The sequence below is a fragment of the Equus asinus genome, chromosome 20, assembly GCF_041296235.1.
Source record: "Equus asinus isolate D_3611 breed Donkey chromosome 20, EquAss-T2T_v2, whole genome shotgun sequence".
NCBI lineage: Eukaryota > Metazoa > Chordata > Mammalia > Perissodactyla > Equidae > Equus > Equus asinus.
In genome coordinates, this window is record NC_091809.1 from 102,898,278 (window position 1) to 102,916,717 (window position 18,440).

Below are 18,440 nucleotides of genomic sequence, written 5' to 3' on the forward strand. Positions count from 1 at the left end.
CGGGCACCACGGAGCAAGCGACCCGAGTTCCGCTCGGCCTCCTCCGCCACCAGGGGGCGCCGCGGGTGGTCGTCCCTCTAGTAAACCCTCATCCCTCGAGTACCGGACGCACTGAGGGCGCGACGCCGACAGCGAAAGCGCTGCGGCGTCTCCGCCTCCGAGGTCAGGGCGGCTCCCAGGGAATCCCGCCAACAACCCCGCGGCCCGAGGAGGAGACGGAAGTCACGCCCAAGCCCCGCGGCAGCGCTTACCCGGCGCGCACTGCGCCAACCCTGCGGCAGGAGGAGGCGGAGCCCGGGCCCTCGCCCCGCCCATCTAGCTCACGTGACCAACGCCGCGGCCTCGAGGCCGGAAGCTCTCAGGCGCCGGCGGGCGCGCTCTCGCGTTCCCAGCGTCGGAGGCCTTCCCCACCCCCCGCCCTGCCGCGCGCTCCTGGCTGCGCTCGTCCCCGCGGCCCAGAGAGCCCGGCGGCGGCTGCGCGCGCGAACCTGCCCGGCACGGTCTCCGCCCCCAGACACACCGGCTCCCGGGCACCACGGCCATGTGCTCGCTGGCGTCGGGTGCTCGCGGTGGGTACCCCAGACCCTGCAGCACGGCTGGCCCAGCCCCGGCTCGCGCCGCCGGGGGGCCGCGGACAGGCCGCCCTCCTCCTGCGCCCCCGGGACGCGGAGCCGGGCGGTGGGCCCCGCGGGACGGCGGGGGGAGCTGGGAGGGCGGCGGCGGGTGGGCGCCCGGGTCGAGGCCTCGCTGACCGTGTGCATGTGCTAGGCGGCCGGGGTGCCGAGGAGGAGGACGAGGACCTGCCCGCGCTGTCCGACAGCGGCGACGAGGCCGCCTGGGAGGACGAGGACGGGGACGAGGCTGGCCTCCCCCACGACAAGCAGCAGACCCCCTGCCTGTTCTGTGACAGGTTCGTTAGCCCGCCGTAGCGCCGCGCGCTCAGGAGTCGCCCGAGCGGCTGTCCCCGAAGCCCGGGCCCCGCGCTCGGAGGGAGGAGCCCCGGTCACCGGGGGAGGGGCCGTGCGCTGACGCCCGGCGATGCCACCTCTCTTCCGCGGGCCTCAGTCTCCCCTCGTGTAAAATGAGAGGGCTTTGGACCACTCCTGGTTGTGCACCTTTGTCACCTGAGACACTTAAAAACACAGATGCTAAGCTCTGCCCCTCAGTCCTTACAAATCAGGGATGGCGTCCAGGAATCTTCTCTTTTTGTAAAGATGCTCCCGCTCTCAGAGGTGATTGCAGTGAGTCACGAGTTTGGGAGTCCCTAAACTGGGTAATCCCTCGGGACCCCTCCAGCTTTAGCATTCCGTGACTCTGACAAGCAGAGGGCTTCTCAGGTGTAAGGTTTCCTTGTGAGCCGTTTAAAGGATCACTTTCCTAGCTAGGGGCTCCCCACCTGTTGAAGGGAAGGAATTGATAAGCTTAGGGAAAAAGCGACTGCGATATCAATAGCTTGTTCAGGTCACAGACCTTGTTCCAGGTTTGTCTTAATATCCAAATCCGTGTTCTTTCCACTTAAAATTCTGCCTCTTCATCTCAACAAGCCTTGACGTTCGTTGGCCGCTGTCCTGGGCTCGTGGGCATGAAAGAGGCCTGCTTAGCATTGAGCAGTGTTGCTTTACGAAACTTTTTCCAGTTTCCCATGAATCTAGGCCTGGTGCTGACTGGTGGTGTGTCAGCTCCTCTTGATTGGGCGTTGCTCTCACGCGTATCCTCCTCTGGTTAGATGTAGAGCGTCTGCATGTACTCTAGTCATAAAATAATATTTATTGAGTGTCAGGGGCATACTTCTTTATGACAGGCTGCATAAATACTGCAAAAATAACCTGTCTGGGTAAACATTTGTTGAAAGCTAACTGCGTGTATGTGCCAGGCATATAGAAGAGGGGTGCGGCTTCTCTGCTGGGTATTGCTATCTTATATGTCCCTCAGCTTTGCAGGTCACATAATAAAGAGGCTTGGTCCTCACAATGTCTGTAATGCAGAAACTTTGGGAACACTGCAAGATCACTTTTGAAATATGGCACTTTGGGAATATGCCAGCTGTAAAATTACGTTTGATGCTTTATTTCTAAAAGCAGTTTGAGCTGTGCCAGTTCAGAGCCTTTGAAAGCAGTGTTGATCCTTAGAGGACAGAAAAATTTTGTGTGGGGAATTTTCATGTCTTGAGGGAAACAGAATGTACCAAAAGGAGTTCTCTTTCTTAAAAGCCTTTTGATAAATTCCTTGCTATCATTTGGCAAATAAGTTAACTTCAGCATTTAAAGGGTAGTTAGTTTTAGGTGTAAATGGAACTCAGAGATATCAATTCCCTTGAGAAGTTCTGGGTTCCTCTCATTTACAGGCATGTTTGTTTTTTTCTTAATTGGAAATAAAACTAGAAAGCAGCAGAGTAGGGGGGGAAGTGTATGTTTAACATGGCATCAGTATTTAGACTTCTTGGGGGACTATTCCATGAAGATGTTTCTTGATTTTTCAGGTTGTTTACGTCTGCTGAAGAAACATTTTCACACTGTAAGTCTGAACATCAATTTAATATTGATAACATGGTCTGTAAACATGGTGAGTACTTTTTAGAGCAAAGAAAATTTTAGTTGTGAAATTTAAGTTTAAACTTTATATTTTTCCAGACCTTTCCTTTTCTATACAAGTCCAATATAATGAAACATATAGCAACAATGTGTCTTAAGACAATGGAGTTTTTTGGACAAGTGGCCTTTAAGGAGAGATTAATTATATTCTTCTAGATAAGGTTTACTGTATTAAAGCTTATATAGGCTTCACAACTTAAAAGGGGAAAAAAAAACCCTTGGCATGTGATTGCATTTTTATCATATTAGAATTAAAGAGATCAAGAAAGTAGATTAGAATTAGAGCAAGGTTAGAGGTGGACTTTGGAAAAGGAGGTGGGTCATTATGAAAAAAGTCAACTCATCAGGCAAAACATAACGTGAACTTCAAGGCATACAAGGTTGAGTTTGATAAGGAGTTTGGTAAGAGAGTATGTAGAACGGAGTGATGAAGTTAGGGTGGTAAGCAGAATATTTAGATGATTCTTTTGAGTCTTGCATTTAAACATACTTACCTTATGATTAAAGCCTTCCACTTCTTTAAATGAATAGAGAAGAGCTGCACTATTCCACTCAAATTAACTAAATACAGAATTGGTTTTTTGCTCCATGTATTTACTAACAACTAGAAAAGACATTAGGTAAACGTAACATAATGTTTATAGATCATAAATTTAACTGCAGCTACTTTTATAAGACATGAATAACTTAGTCTCATTGTTTTTTTTCATGTTTCTAATGTGCATTTTTAAAGATTTTATTTTTTTCCTTTTTCTCCCCAAACCCCCCAGTACGTAGTTGTATAGTCTTCATTGTGGGTCCTTCTAGTTGTGGCATGTGGGACGCTGCCTCAGCATGGTTTGATGAGCAGTGCCATGTCCACGCCCAGGATTGGAACCAACAAAACACTGGGCCGCCTGCAGCGGAGCGCGCGAACTTAACCACTCAGCCACAGGGCCAGCCCCTCTAATGTGCATTTTTAAACTGAATTGGAATCATACTTTAAATATAATTGTGTATTTTTTTCATTTATAAAATAGGAGGTTTTCTATGCTATTGTGCATATAAAACATTTTGTGTGTGCTGCTCTGTTCCTCATAACAACATTTCTCGCAACAAATAATAACCAGGTGGTGAGATATGCTGTTGTTTCCCTTGCTGCTTCATTTCTGGAAGGATGAGGACCGGATAACAAGCCTCATTATTTTTTAATTTGCACTATTTAACTTAATGAAAAGCTAGTACGTTTTGTATGCTCCATGTCCTGGCAAAATTATAATTTGGTAGGCACCATAAAAATTGGGGGTTTAGAAACTTTCGGCTCTAAAATCAACTGCCACATACTTGGTAAAATCCAAGACCTGATTTTCCTGATTTGTATTGCTCTGGCAGATGAGGAGGAGAATTCTAAAAATTAATTTCTCATTTTTCAGAAAGGCAAGAAAAGCATTTAAAAATTTGTCATCTCTGGCTGTTTCTAAATTAAAATATTCAGAAGTATCAAAGTTACTGTTTGTCATTCTTAATAATAAATTCAAAATATTATAAGTGGTAGGTATAGGGCAGAAATATTTTATTGTTTAACCAGAGAAGCATCTATAGAGCAGGCCAATTAAACAAAACTTACGTTATGTTAAAATAGGTAAACTATCTTTTTTTTCCTCTTTAGGACTTGAATTTTATGGATACATTAAACTAATAAATTTTATTAGACTTAAGGTAAGTTGGTAGCTTAATTTATAATTTTGTTTCAAAACTAAAGAAATACCGCGGTGACTATCAATGTGCTGATTTTTAAAAGAGCATGAGGAGCTGCTATAGAGGGAACTTATAAATTTGGCACTCGTATTGTGGGAATCACGGACGTTAGGAGCTAGCACAACAAACAGCGCCAAGTAAATGGACACACAATACTTAAGTGTTGTTTTTAATTGCGTCTAAGAGAATAATCAGTGTTATGTGAAAATGTAATTCAGTGCCAGATAAAGGGAAATACTGATAGTATTTCTGTAAAATCAGAAGTAATTTCTAGTGTGATTTTTTTAAGTACCTTGGGTGTTCTTTTTTCTATTCTATTCAAATGATGTATATATTTCCATTTCCCCCAAAGCCAAACAATATAAAACTGCATTGAAACCATTAATTAAAGCACTTGTCCAATCAAGTTAATGAAATGACAGGTGAACATAGACTCCTTAAATAAAGATTTTGCATAATCTAGACATGATTTTGTGTAATATATACATGATTTCATCTGTTTAATTTTCCTAGTTTTTGCTAGGGAGATTTTGTGATTATATGCAATGAAAAAACATGCAATTAATTTTATATCCAGAATCCTACAGTTGAGTATATGAATTCCATATACAACCCAGTGCCTTGGGAGAAAGAAGAGTATTTGAAGCCAGTGTTAGAAGATGACCTTTTACTTCAATTTGGTAAGATGAGCTTACTGTATCTACTTTAATGTAGAGTCATTTATTATGGCAAAATAGTGGTTAGATGTTCTAGGAACATTTATCTCGTTAATTCTCTAAAGATCTCATCAGGTAGTTGGTTTCAATAGGAAAGTCAAGTCACTTAAGAACTGCTAGTCACACTAAGTCACGAGGGAGGAATTTGGGAATAGGAGCTCCTTTAAACATTGTGTACAAGACATTCTGAAACATAGGGGGACTGCAGAGAATAATTTTTAGTTGTTAGATTGATTTTCAGTCTAATTAGAATTGACTAAATTTTTGATTTAGCTAGTTTAAAATTTTTTAATCAGTAGATTAAAAATTATTAAATCAGTAGATTTAATAATATTTAATAGATTTAAGTAGATTTAATAATATTTGCTGCTTTTATCTCATGTATTCAGATTGGATAAGTGACTTTTCTTAAGACATCTAATTTACTGAGATTTTGGTTTGATGTGGCTCAGATTTAACTCAGACTTCCATGAGCTCACCCCGTACACTAACTTACGTCTCCCTTTTGGCAGGATCACTCTCATTTCTTGACTGTAGCTTTCTTCCTTAGTTACTTGCTCTGTGCTTTGGTTCATTTCTTATTGAACAGGGATCTTGTGAAAATTCTCTTGGCCTTTTATAGATACTTTATAGGTCTGATTTATTGGAGTTAAGTGATTTATTTATTTTTTTAATTTATACTTCCTTTCATGTTTCTAGTGCCAGTGGGGTGAAATAGAGGGTTTGCTGTCTTCAGATCAACAAGACCATTCTGAACAGACACACCTTCACAGACGGTAGTTTGACAGCGTGTATTTGAGCAGGTCTTTGATTAGCAGGAACTGTGGAAAACCACTCATTTCCTTGAGAAGTGCCATCATTAAGTTGTGTGGCGGTGTGATGCAGTACAGTAGTGAGAACCTTAATGTGGGCTTCAGGGGCTGTGTGACCTTGGGCAAAGCACTTAAGCTTTCTGGTTTTAAGTCTTCATTTATAAAGTGAGGAATTGGGGCCAGATTTCTGAGATTCTTTGTAGCTCTAAAATTTGATGAGTCCCAGGTTGATTCTTTCCCGTTTTTACCACTTCTCTTTAATCTCATGTCTCCTCAGAGTGACCAAAGTGGTCTCTTTGATAAATGACAGAGGGCCCACTGGTGTTCTTTATGACTTCCTCAATTCAAAATCATTTATTAAACACAGGTTGAAAGTAGGATGTTAAATGCTTTAGGACATGAAGAAAGGCATGTCACAATGCTTCCCATAGAAAGCCCACAGTATAGTAATAGGAGTGTTTTTTTTTTAAACGTCTATTCTGTATTAGAAGGTCAAATATGATGAGTTTTGTGAGAAGTAGAAAGGCAGTGCAGTTCAGAAGAGGAGGAGATTACTCAGATCAACAGATACTGAGTGCTGTGTGCTGGTCACTGTGGGTACAGGTCAGTATTGAACTCGAGCTCTCCTAGGGTATATCAACTTAATTTCTTTCAGCCTTAATTTTAATTTTCAAAAAGGTGATAATGACATCTACATTCTAACATTGTTGCAAAGGTAATACGTATTAGCATAGTAGCTGTCAGAGGGTGAGTGCTTAGAAAGGAGAACTTTTTGTCCTTGGTAAATATATAGGTTCCAGAGGAGTTTAGGTGAAGAAGTAGTGACTGAGATCGGGGACAGGTAAAGAGGCCTAGTAAAGGAGGTGGAACTGGGCCTGCTCTTGCCTGCACTGCCCACATTCTCTCAGTCTGTACCCCTGGCCATTCGTGGGGAGAGGTGGAGGAGGAGGTCATCATTCTCCTGGCTCCAGGCCTGGTTACTGACCATTTCACCTCCACTGTCGTTCAGTAAATGTTTATTGAGCATCTGCTAAGCGTTCGGCATTGAGGATATGAAGATGACTAAACACTGTTTCAGTCCTTCACTAAAGGGAGATGACTAAGAAAATAGGCAATGAAGTACAGTATAAGGAGGAAAAAGTGATTTTATGATGGAGAAACCTGGTAAACACTACCTTAGCCAGGTAATCAAGGTCAACATCATCAGCGATAGGCCACGTTAATAGTATGTACCTTTGAGATGATGTGATGGGAAGGGCACTTTAGCTCTGTGGTCTTCCTCCCAAAACACATAACCTCAGTCTAACCGTGGAAAACATCACACACAAAGTGAGGGACATTCTACAAACTACCTGACCAGTGCCCCTCAAACTAAGATTACCAAAAACAAGGCCTGAGAAACTGTCATAGCCAAGAGGGGCTTAAGGAGACATGACTACTAAATGAATTGTGATATCATGGGTGGGATCTTGGAACAGAAGGGGGACATGAGGCACAAATTAATGAAATCTGAGTGAGTAAAATGGAGTTTGGTTAAGTTTTTTAGAAAGTATGGTATAATATTTGGAATATATTCCACGAAGGGTTACTATCCTTTTATACATAAAGAAGTCTTAAAAATTGAAGGAGAAAGGATCGAATACATGTTAGAACAATGGGGAAAAATACCTGGTTAGACAGTTCACCCAAAAGGGTATAAAAATAGCCCAACGCCAAAGTACCATTTCTCACCTGTCAGACTGGGAAAACTTTTTTAAACATGACAACACGTTTTGTTGAGAGGCTCTGGAGAGACAGCCACTGTCATACAGTGCTAGTAGAATGCATATTTGGCAATACCTCAACAAAACTGTATATACACCTACTTTTTAACCCAGCAGTCTCACTCATAAGAATCTGTCTTGAAGATACACCTCCAGTATTCTGAAAATACATATACACAAGGTTATTCGTTGCAGTGTTGTTATTTTGAAATATCGAAAACAACCGAAGTGCCCCTTCATAGGAGAGTAGTTGAATAAGCTATGGTCCATCCACACGGTGGTCTACACCTATTAAAAACAATGAGGATGATCTCTGAACTGATACAGAGTGATATCCAGGGCATACTGTTAAACAAAAAAAGGCAAAGCTCAAAAGAATATCTGTTGTATGATACTCCTCATGTAAGAAAGAAAGGGATTTGAGAAAATGCCTGTGTGCTCATTTGTGCAAAAGAAATACAGGAAGGACGAACTAGAAACTAAAGAGATTCGCTGCTTACTGGCATTAGTGGGACCAGGAAGAAAAGAAGAGCACAGTGGAATGAGGTAGCAGCAATAAGAGGGAGTGACCCTTCTCGGAGTATATATCCTTTTGTCTAGCTCCAACTCTTAGCGCTATAATAATGTTTCTCATGGTCTTCATATAATCAAAAAAATCAACAGTTGAAACAACCAGGATGTGTGTGAGGGCAGTGGTACAGAATGGAATACAAAAACTAACAAATGAACTTAAGCATGTGACAAAGAAATAGTGTAACCACACTGAAGAGGGTGGGGAGGAAGAGAACTACCTGAGTAAGTGGAATATGACTGGATTTTGTGCTGAGGCCACAGATAAAAAGAACTGCATAAATGCTGTAATCTAGAAAGGAAAGGTGTTTTCTTGCAGGGTGTGAATTAGCAATTCTGACACTTCTTTTGTGTATACTAGAATTGAACAAGCAAAGGTATTATGGATAGTAGGAGCCAGGTTTCTCTCTGTTGGAGGAGGTTTCAAATCGGGAAATGGGGAAAGATGAAATGAGTCCTGTGGTGATAGATTGGAATCAGTATAAATTCACAGTTCTTAATTTATGCACAGATGGATGGATACAGAAATACAGATGTGTGCATGTGTGGGTTAGTGTACATACAGGTATTTCCCAGCTCTGTTTGCTGAGAGGCCTAGAAAAACCCCAGTAGCAGTGAGCATCCCTAGTGCCCAGATCTCGATCTATAGCACCATTCTGCAATAAAAGGAACCAAGGCCTCTCAGACAGGTGCATTCCATGGATGGGGCAGGGAAGATACGAGAGGAGTCTGGGACATCTTGTGCCGGAAAATAAGGAAGTACTTGAACAGGTGGAGGAGGACGGGACTTAGCAAAAGAACACTGGCGCCCACCTGAAGGAGCTCCTCGTGGCCACCGCTGGGATAATTTGAGCAACACGGAAGATGGTAGTATTGGTTTTTAACCCACGGGATTAAATAAATATCCATGAGTCCACACTGACAGAAATAATCAACCAAATAAATAAGTGCAGAAGGAGCAGCTCACCTTAGAGTAGAATTCCTGTTAATAGATGTTGAAAAAGAGAGAATTAGAAAATCAGCAGTAGGCAAACACCACAGTAATAACTTGCAGAAAAGACCCACCAATGGATGCTAAGATTAGCAGGCAAAAATTTAGGGCGAAACGGGATTTGCATAGTTCAGACTCTCTCTTCCTAGAAATTTATTAACTACAAAGGAGATGTTCCCTTTTCAGTGGAGAAATCCAGCAGACACCACCACAGCCAAAATCAGTGGTGATGAGGTGTATTGACACCACGAGCCCCTTGGTATAATGCACTGAGGACACAACATTTTTTCTCTGCTATTCTTGCCAAAAACGTATAATTTCATTCCAAACGTGAAAAAACATCAGAAAAACCCAGGTTGAGAGACATTCTAAAAATAACTGATCAATACTTTACCAAAGTGTCAAGATAGAGTTACTGGGTGCAGTATGCTATAAAGAATCAGCTCAAGGGGCTGGCCCCGTGGCCGAGTGGTTAAGTCTGTGCGCTCCGCTGCAGGCGGCCCAGTGTTTCGTTAGTTCGAATCCTGGGCACGGACATGTCACTGCTCATCAGACCACGCTGAGGCAGCGTCCCACATGCCACAACTAGAAGAACCCACAACGAAGAATACACAACTATGTACCAGGGGGCTTTGGGGAGAAAAAGGAAAAAATAAAAAAATCTAAAAAAAAAAAAAAAAAAGAATCAGCTCAAGGTGCTGAATATTTTTGTTCAGATCTTTTATGTCTCTTGGGTTTTTTTAAATCTAGTTCTTTCAGTTGTTGATAGGAGTTTATTTAAATCTCTGACTGTGGTTGAAGGATTGTCTGGTTTTGCCTTTAATTCTGTCAGGTTTTTCTTCGTGTGTTTTGGAGCTCTTCTGTGAGGTTTGTTCATAATTGTTATGTCTTTCTGATAAATTGCCCATCTTTTGTGGTAGTTCTCAGCTGCCAAAATGAAGTGTCGGGGTAATTTGAGCCTCCTGAGATGGAATGCAGATGTGGAAATTCCTCTTCCTGGATGTGGTTTAGGATTCTAAATTGGACTGTTTGGATAAATTACACTTGCGAATCTGAATGTTTACTGAATCCTTTCTCCTTTTCAAATCTATACATTTCACCTTTAGTATATGATTACCTACATATTAATCCTAAAGGTTTTCATTCTAACTTTTATTACAGCAGAAAGCAAAACAGAGAAACCAATTTCCTTCTTCAGTTATAATCCATAACTTAAACTAACAATGTGGTTTGCAAACGGTTTGAAGAATTTTGGGGAAAACAAGATACACAATGATAGAGTAGGAAGTAGAAACTATGGTACACCATCCTTAAATAGTTTGGTAATATTTTGTTGTTCTCATTAATTTTTGGTGAATTAAGTAGTGACTGAATCTATAGTTTTAAAATGACTTAGTATTCTGCAAGACTGGCTAGAGGTTAGTGGTGCCCTGCCGTGCTTTTTTAACAGGAAGTTCAACTTAGGCTCTAGTCTCTAAGTTATTATGTTATCATGTATTTGTTAAGCTTAGTTGTTTTGTCCCAACTCTAGTGTCACAACTAAAAACTGAATGGGAAACAAAAAAAGCCATATTTCCCCAGTGTGTTTACTGAGGAGAAAATAAAATAGCTGCATAGTTTTTGTTGCTTTAAATTGATCCGAACGTTAATTAGACTGGTAAATGTGTGTTCAGATTTTGTAAAACTTGCTAACTCCATATATTAACTTGCTTTTGCAGAATTCTACAGCAGAAGTTAAAAAGATTTATATATAGTGAAATTAAATTTAAATCAAGAGTTTTTAATAATATTAGGAATTAGGATGTTTAATGATGTCAGCAGTAAGATGTTGATGTATAGATTGCGCTCCTCCTACCCAGGATGAAAAAGTTATTGAATGTATGGAATTCTCTATCTGCACACTCTCATTACGGAATATGTCATTTAGTACCTCTTATTCTACAGATGAGGACCCGAGGCTGAGAGGCGGCCTCGTGTAGTGGCAGGAACATGGGCTAGGAAGGCGGGCAGGGGTTTGAGGCTTACTTCCTTCATTACACAGCTCTGTGACTTTGGGGTAGTCAGTTAATTTCTCTGAAATTTATTTTTCCCGTGCCTTGAAATGGGCATAAATAGGTTTGTTTTGAGGATGAAATGAGATGTATTGAAAAGTACCTGATGATCAATAAATATGAGGGTTTTTTCTTCCACTTCTTTGTTTCTTCCTGGGTTTGGTTGCTGAGATTCTGCTTTTCTAATGCTTATATATGTGTTCAATTTAGCCAGCTAATGAAAAAAGACTAACAGCATGCTCTTTAGATTCAAATGGAAACACTTTGGCTAGTAAATATTTATTTAATTAAAAGTACTTTTACTAATTTTTCTCAGTTTGTCGCATAATAGGCTCTTAGTATATATTTATTCCTAATATATTTATATGTACTTCATTGTTATAAGATGGCCTGATAATTATGTCCATTTATTTCTTTAGATGTAGAAGATCTTTATGAAGCGGTGTCAGTCCCACTCTCATACCCCAATGGACTCAGTGAAAATACATCTGTTGTTGAAAGGTTGAAGCATATGGAAGCCAGGGCTCTGTCTGCCGAAGCTGCATTAGCTAGCGCACGTGAGGATCTGCAAAAAATGAAGTAATTTATCAATCTTAGAGAAAATTAATTGTTTAGATCCCTAAAATAATACGACTAATAACAAGGTAGAATATGGGCAACATTTCATATACTGGAAAGAACATTGTAGATATTTAATTTTAGTAATACTAAAGATACACGACATTTTTATATGTTGTGGATATAGTCAATTAACATAAAATTCTGTAGTTTTACCTGTTCTCATAGACTTCTTTATAATTATTTCTGTACTAATGGCAATTGCTCTGGGGAGTGTTGTTGTCTTGAGTGCTTTTGTTCTTTGATATGCTTTCCTTTGAATTACCCTGTTTCTAGTAGATTTCTCCATTTTACTTAGGTTTGGGGAAAATACAGAGTTGAAAGTTGGTTTTTAAAGGATCAAAATATAATTACAATGTCGTATTTAATCAGAAAACTAGATACATTGGACTGTTTTCTCCTGTAGGTAAATTAGTGTTCTGCTGGCTTAGTACTTCTCAGAATTTATGTGCTTACGAACCACCTGGGGATCTTGTTAAAGTGGGTTCTGATTCAGGAGGTCTGGAGCAGGGCCTGAGGTTCTGCATTTCTGCCAGCTATACCTCCAGCTTTGCCTGTTGGATTTGTAAGTTGATTGCTGTTGCCTGAGTATCCACTTGATGGTTTGCCAGAATGTCCAGCAGGAAAGATAGTATAGCTGATTGTAGGTCCCCTTCCCTGTTTCTGAGATTTTATGCTGGCTAACCTAGTAACCAACAACAGCTCTGCTATCTGCCTCTTTGCACTTCTCCCCCATGCACAGCTAATAGATTCTTAATGTGTCGTGATCAGAGAGGGAACTGAATTTTAGAGCTGGAGTGGATGATGTTGGTGTATGTAAATAATTCTCAATTTGGGTCCTCTTTCTGCTCATGTAATGCTTCCATGAGGTAATACGGTTTTAAAGAATATTAATGGCATTGAAATATACTACATTGATTCACAGCTAAAATAAGATTTTGGAGCAATAGAAATAATAAAGCTGAATAAATGTAATGTGCTTATTTTGTTCAGTTGCAAGCTGTAAACACCTGTAATCTGTGGTGGGCAGTGCTTTCGCGTTTGCAGGAGGACTGCTTACAGCTGGCTTTGAATATACCATTGCTTAAGATCCAGCAGGGGGAGCTTTCAGTTGCTTAAGATAGCATGTGATTTAGAAGGCTCATCACACTCCACACTCCACTCCCTCCCCCTTCTCTTCCTCAACCTCTAGCCTTTCCTTTTTTCATGGTCCAATAAACCTGTCTCAAGGGTGTATTTCAAATTGATTACAGACAATTTGCTCAGGATTTTGTGATGAACGCAGATGTCAGAACCTGCTCGTCATCTACTACTGCCATTGCAGACCTCCAGGAGGATGAGGATGGTGTTTATTTCAGCTCATACGGGCATTATGGGATACATGAAGAAATGCTAAAGGTTAGAGAAGAGCACAAATGCACCAAATCTGTCCTAAAGGAAAAATAGAGTAAAACAGGTTCTTGATACTTATGCTGTAGGAGAACTGCTTTTTTATGAGGACTGCTTTTTTAAATCTCTTTAGTACTTGATAGCTCATCTTATGTTGAAAAGATTACAGAAGCATCAAAGTCATTGTAAATTCCATTTGATATCATTATTAACCTTTATTATGAAATTACTTTTTGCTTGAAATAGAACATTGGAGAAAACAACTGATGAGTTTAGTCTTCTCAAGAGCAACTGTTAATAGGAACAAATAAATTATATATTTGCCTTTAATGTACAAAGGAAATGATTAATTTTAGTGTTTTAAATAGCAATACTGACTTGAGTGTGGGCAAATAATTCTTTGGTACAAGTTTAATTATAAATAATTCTCAAAATTGTTATGGCATAATATTTTTACGTTTGAAATCATTGATGTATAGAGGAATTTCCTAAATTGGTCGAGTCATATATTTAAATTTGGTTTTAATTTTTGGAATGAGAATGTTTATATGAACTACAAGTAGATTTCTAGCTATACCTAGTATTTAAACACTTTATCGTGTATTATATTGTATATTATAAAATAGCAAAATGTAATTTTTTAACTGAGTAAAACTGAAAGTATGTAACTAGAGTGAAACAAATGTTGCGATATAACAATTATTGAAAATTTTAGATGTTTATGAATTTTAGATGCCACTGCCTTTTCTTCTCTTGAAACCCACCAACAAAAACTTCCTTCCTAAATCCTTCCTCAAAAGATTGTTTTATTTTGTGGAAGCCCGAAGATTATGTTCCCCTGAAACATGTGCATTGAAAATACCCAGGGATATTTAATAACATGTATGTATTTTATTGAGTCAGTTTTGCAGGATCACGGGGTGGAGGTTTGCTAATTAATAGTGATTGTCTTTACTTGGGGCCTTTTAAAGCAATGTCATGTCATTTCTTTACTAATGACATGTCATGGTTGTGCTTTTTCTTGTCACTTGGGTAATGGCATAGCATTACAAATAACAGTTATCTTATTATAAGTAATAAGTTATTTTAAGACCAGGGTGAATTTGTTTAAAGGAAATTGACTTACTCTATTTTCTTTGTTAAAATTAATTTTATTGTGTCTAGAATATTTTCTTTAAAGGAGTTAATCTAAGCCTGCGTTTGTCATTTTAAATCACTCCATCAATCTAAGTGCCATGAGCCTTTACTGCCTTTGGTATGGAAATTGTGCTGGGTTTTCAGACAGATAAGCTGACTGAGACTCCCAGTAAATGGTGCATGTGCGTGTCCTCACTACAGTTGTCAGGGAGATCCAGTTTGAGTACTTGTTTCCTCATCTCTGTCCTGGACACTTGCAGCTGTGTATCAGTAGCTGGAGGATCTGCACACTTGATTGGGTATTGTTAAGTCTTTGTGATGTACATGGAGATTTAACAAGTTCCAGCTTGAAGTTTCCAGTGCTCTCTCTTCCTTTTTAGAGAATCACTTAATCCTTATTAATACAATTCTCTCTTAGTTCCACTTAGCTGTTATGCAGTGTAATTACCTCCCTTTGGAAATGACTGAAGTGTTCATAGGAAATATGGACATATTCCATTCAAAAAGAACTGTGCATCCATTTTATATTTTGCTAAGTTATGTACTGTGGATGAATATGAAATGTGCCTTATATTAAGCAATATTTCTTCTGTTTCTTATCAAAACAGTTCTTAGCACACATAATGTGTTCAAGGTTGTACTACTACCAGAATCTCTCCTGATCTTTATAAATAATCTTAAATTGAGAAACCATATATATAGGACTTTTTTTTTTTTTTTAAAGATTGGCACCTGGGCTAACAACTATTGCCAATCTTCCTTTTTTTTAAGGATTGGCACCTGGGCTAACAACTGTGGCCAATCTTTTTTTTTTTTTCTGCTTTATCTCCCCAAACCCCCCCCCCCCCCCCCCCCGTACACAGTTGTATATCTTAGTTGCATGTCCTTCTAGTTGTGGGATGTGGGAGGCTGCCTCAACGTGGCCTGACAAGCAGTGCCACGTCCGTGCCCAGGATCCGAACCCTGGGCCACCGCAGCGGAATGCGCGAACTTAACCACTCGGCCATGGAACCGGCCCCTAGGACTTATTTTAATGCTTAGAATTTTCCTTGCTTTTTTTTTTTTTTTTTTTGGTGAGGAAGATGGGCCCTGAGCTAACATCTGTCACCAATCTTCCTCTTTTTGCTCGAAGAAGATTGTCCCTGAGCTAACATCTGTGCCAGTCTTCCTCTACTTTGTATATGGGATGCCACCAAAGCGTAGTTTGGTGAGTGGTGTGTAGGTCCATGCCTGGGATCCGAACCTGCGAACCCCAGGCCTCTGAAGTGGAGCATATGAACTTAACCACTACGCCACTGGGCCTGCCCCTGGCCTTGCTTTTATAGGAATATTATTTGTATTTTTTGTTGCTTAGTCTCTGACATTTTAATGACACTATTTTGGCATATATTGTGATTATAATTATAAATAAAGGTAGTTCGTGATTTTATTTTTTGGAGTTAAGATGAAGATAACTTTTGTGAATTCCAGAGATACAGTTGATAGAGGGATAGATTACACGAACTTTCAAAATCCTTTGCCACATTATCTTTCTGAAGAAGAGTCATTGTTATCTAATGTTAGAAATCTGAGATGCGTCACTCTCTTTTTTTTCTCCAAGGAAAACATTGTTCATCCGGGTGAACATTTATCACAGATCATAGTACGGTTAAATAAGTTTTCTTTACTGCATTCTCCTCATTGAATCTGCAGCTAACTCATGCATTCTGTCCACCTTCATGGGCCTGTACATTTAAAACTTACTGTTATTTATATATGTAAAATTTATAGTATATAACTGTTCTCTTGTCTTTAGTCTCATCTTGAAGTTTTTTACATTTATAAGAATAATTCCACGACAGTTTACTAGTCTTAAAAGATTATCTTGCTTCTTAGTATTGGAGCTCTAATTTTATTATTCTTTTGTGTTTTTTAGTTTTAATAGGTTAGTGCAAAAGATAATTTTTAAATTTCTGTCTGTTACCTTACTTTGTATTAAAGTGTTAATCTTTTGCTAGAGTAAGTATTTTTAAATGGTTATGAAGGCTAGTCTTTTATTTGCTTGCATTTTCATGTTTAGTGGATTTTTCTTTTAAAAATTCAGTTATTAAATTGAAGCTCTGCTATGTCCAAGGCACCATGTTTGGTGTACTCTGGATTTCCTTGCACCAGGGTGAGCCTGTGAGCAGAAGCAGGTGGACGTATAGAAGGAGCTGGGTGAGGGGCTGAAGCTGAGCCGGGCAGCAGTGCGTGGACTAGAGCAGAACTTGGCATGCTGGTGGTTAAGTTGGAGCAGGGTGAATGCCTCCTTGACTGAGGTGCACCCTTTGTAGGTTTTGTTATGTCAGCAGAAATCACTGGTTGTAGTGTAAGAAGAATATAAAAATGGTTAAAATGTAGGAAATGGTTTTTTTTTTAAGACAGCTTTAAAATTAATTAGTTAATAATATGTGTAAATTTATTTAAACATTAGATTCTTTTAGGAATTTTTAAAATAACTTTCAAGGAAAGATTTAACAAGCCTGATTTAAAATTTTGTTTGTAAAGCATTTAAAAATAATTTTGTTAGAAAGCCTGGAATTAATTATGGAATTCCCCCTTTTTAGATCCAGGAATTAAGTAAAACAACTTGCCTTTTAATTTAAGACCTCCTTTATAAAAATATTTTTTAAAATCCCAGCATTGGCATAAAAATTTTTTGAGGGATATGGATTGTATAAATTTTGATCTTGTAGCATTTGGTGTAACTGCTTTCTTCCCACCTAGTGGGAAAACCAGAACCGGCATTCCTGGTCTGAGAGACTTTATCGTACTCAATTTACTCGCCGGGCAGCAGAGCCCCTTGCTGCTCGATTTGCTGTCAGTGTCTGTCTCAGCTGAGGTGATTTAAAGGGAATCAGTTCAGTTCATGAACCAGCATAAATGTTAGCATTCACTGCCCGCCTCGGTCCCAGGTCACGTGAGGCTGCAGGTGTGGAAGTCTCGTAATGGGGCTGCGGGCCTCAAATGATTTAGGCTTATAGGCTCTTAAGCATCATCTCCTACTACAGGCATTTCTACGAACAAAACAGGATTATAAGTCAGATAGGTGCTGATCAGTGACTTTCTTAGAAAAACCATACTCAGTTTGGCTTCATTTTGCGTATGTAACTATAACTTAGACATTTATCTATTTTGTTTTTTTCTCTCATATTTTAACATAGCTGTACTAAACACAATGTTTTTCTCTGTCCACCCTAGGACAAAGTACGAACAGAAAGTTACCGAGATTTCATATACCAAAACCCACACATCTTCAAAGACAAGGTGAGTAGCATGGGCTATAGAATGATACATTTCAGTTGTGCATCATGTCCATCTTGGGCAGTAGCGGTGCTCTCTTGGGTCGTCATTGATAGCAGATGATTTGATGTCCTCTGGCTTTATTTCGTGGGAGACTTTTATGATGCTGTTCTGTGGTGCTGAGTGCTGATAACAGAAATGCTGGGTGGTGCTGTCATTCCATATGCTCTTTCTTTACATTGAGGTTCATTAATTACAGTGACATAGTTTAGTTAAGCTTGGCTTATCCAGATAATTTTCTTTAAATCATATGTTTGGTTTGCTGTGATTCCTCTGAATTTCACATGTATCAGATAAGCCCCACACCAAAGCACACTGTTTTTTTTTTTTAGATTTTATTTTTTTCCTTTTTCTCCCCAAAGCCCCCCGGTACACAGTTGTATACTCGTAGTTGTGGGTCCTTCTAGTTGTGGCGTGTGGGATGCCACCTCAGCATGGTGTGATGAGCAGTGCCATGTCCGTGCCCAGGATTCAAACCGACGAAACACTGGGCCGCCTGCAGTGGAGCGTGCAAACTCAATCACTCGGCCACGGGGCTGGCCCCAAAGCACACTTTTAATTATTATTCTAGTTTCTGTTATTAGTTAAAAATTAATAATTTTAAGATGATACTGATAGGGTCAAATACTGTAAGGTTAAATTTATTTTATGTACTTTCTTTCAAGACTTCATTTATTTACCCCTTTATGAGACACTTTATGTTTTACCATTAGTCTTAATACTGCCTCAGGTTGTTTCAGAGAT

General features: G+C 39.8%; 1 protein-coding gene across 3 annotated transcripts in view; it reads left to right on the forward strand.

Moving 5' to 3' along the window:
- Window positions 1-339: 339 nt before the first annotated feature.
- The window catches only part of PRMT3 (protein arginine methyltransferase 3), a 126,270-nt gene continuing 108,169 nt past the window's right edge, over window positions 340-18,440 (forward strand). For 2 of the 3 annotated variants that reach the window (XR_011495945.1, XM_070491348.1), the window contains exons 1-8: window positions 358-569; window positions 769-910; window positions 2,480-2,562; window positions 4,240-4,289; window positions 4,906-5,008; window positions 11,651-11,810; window positions 13,103-13,247; window positions 17,595-17,660. Coding sequence is in view for 2 of the 3 variants with exons in the window: in XM_070491348.1 (XP_070347449.1) it covers window positions 542-569; window positions 769-910; window positions 2,480-2,562; window positions 4,240-4,289; window positions 4,906-5,008; window positions 11,651-11,810; window positions 13,103-13,247; window positions 17,595-17,660 (777 nt within the window). In the remaining variant the exon portion in view is untranslated. Of the gene's footprint in view, window positions 570-768; window positions 911-2,479; window positions 2,563-4,239; window positions 4,290-4,905; window positions 5,009-11,650; window positions 11,811-13,102; window positions 13,248-17,594; window positions 17,661-18,440 lie in introns of all 3 variants that reach the window. The other variant, XM_044753404.2, reaches the window with a different exon arrangement.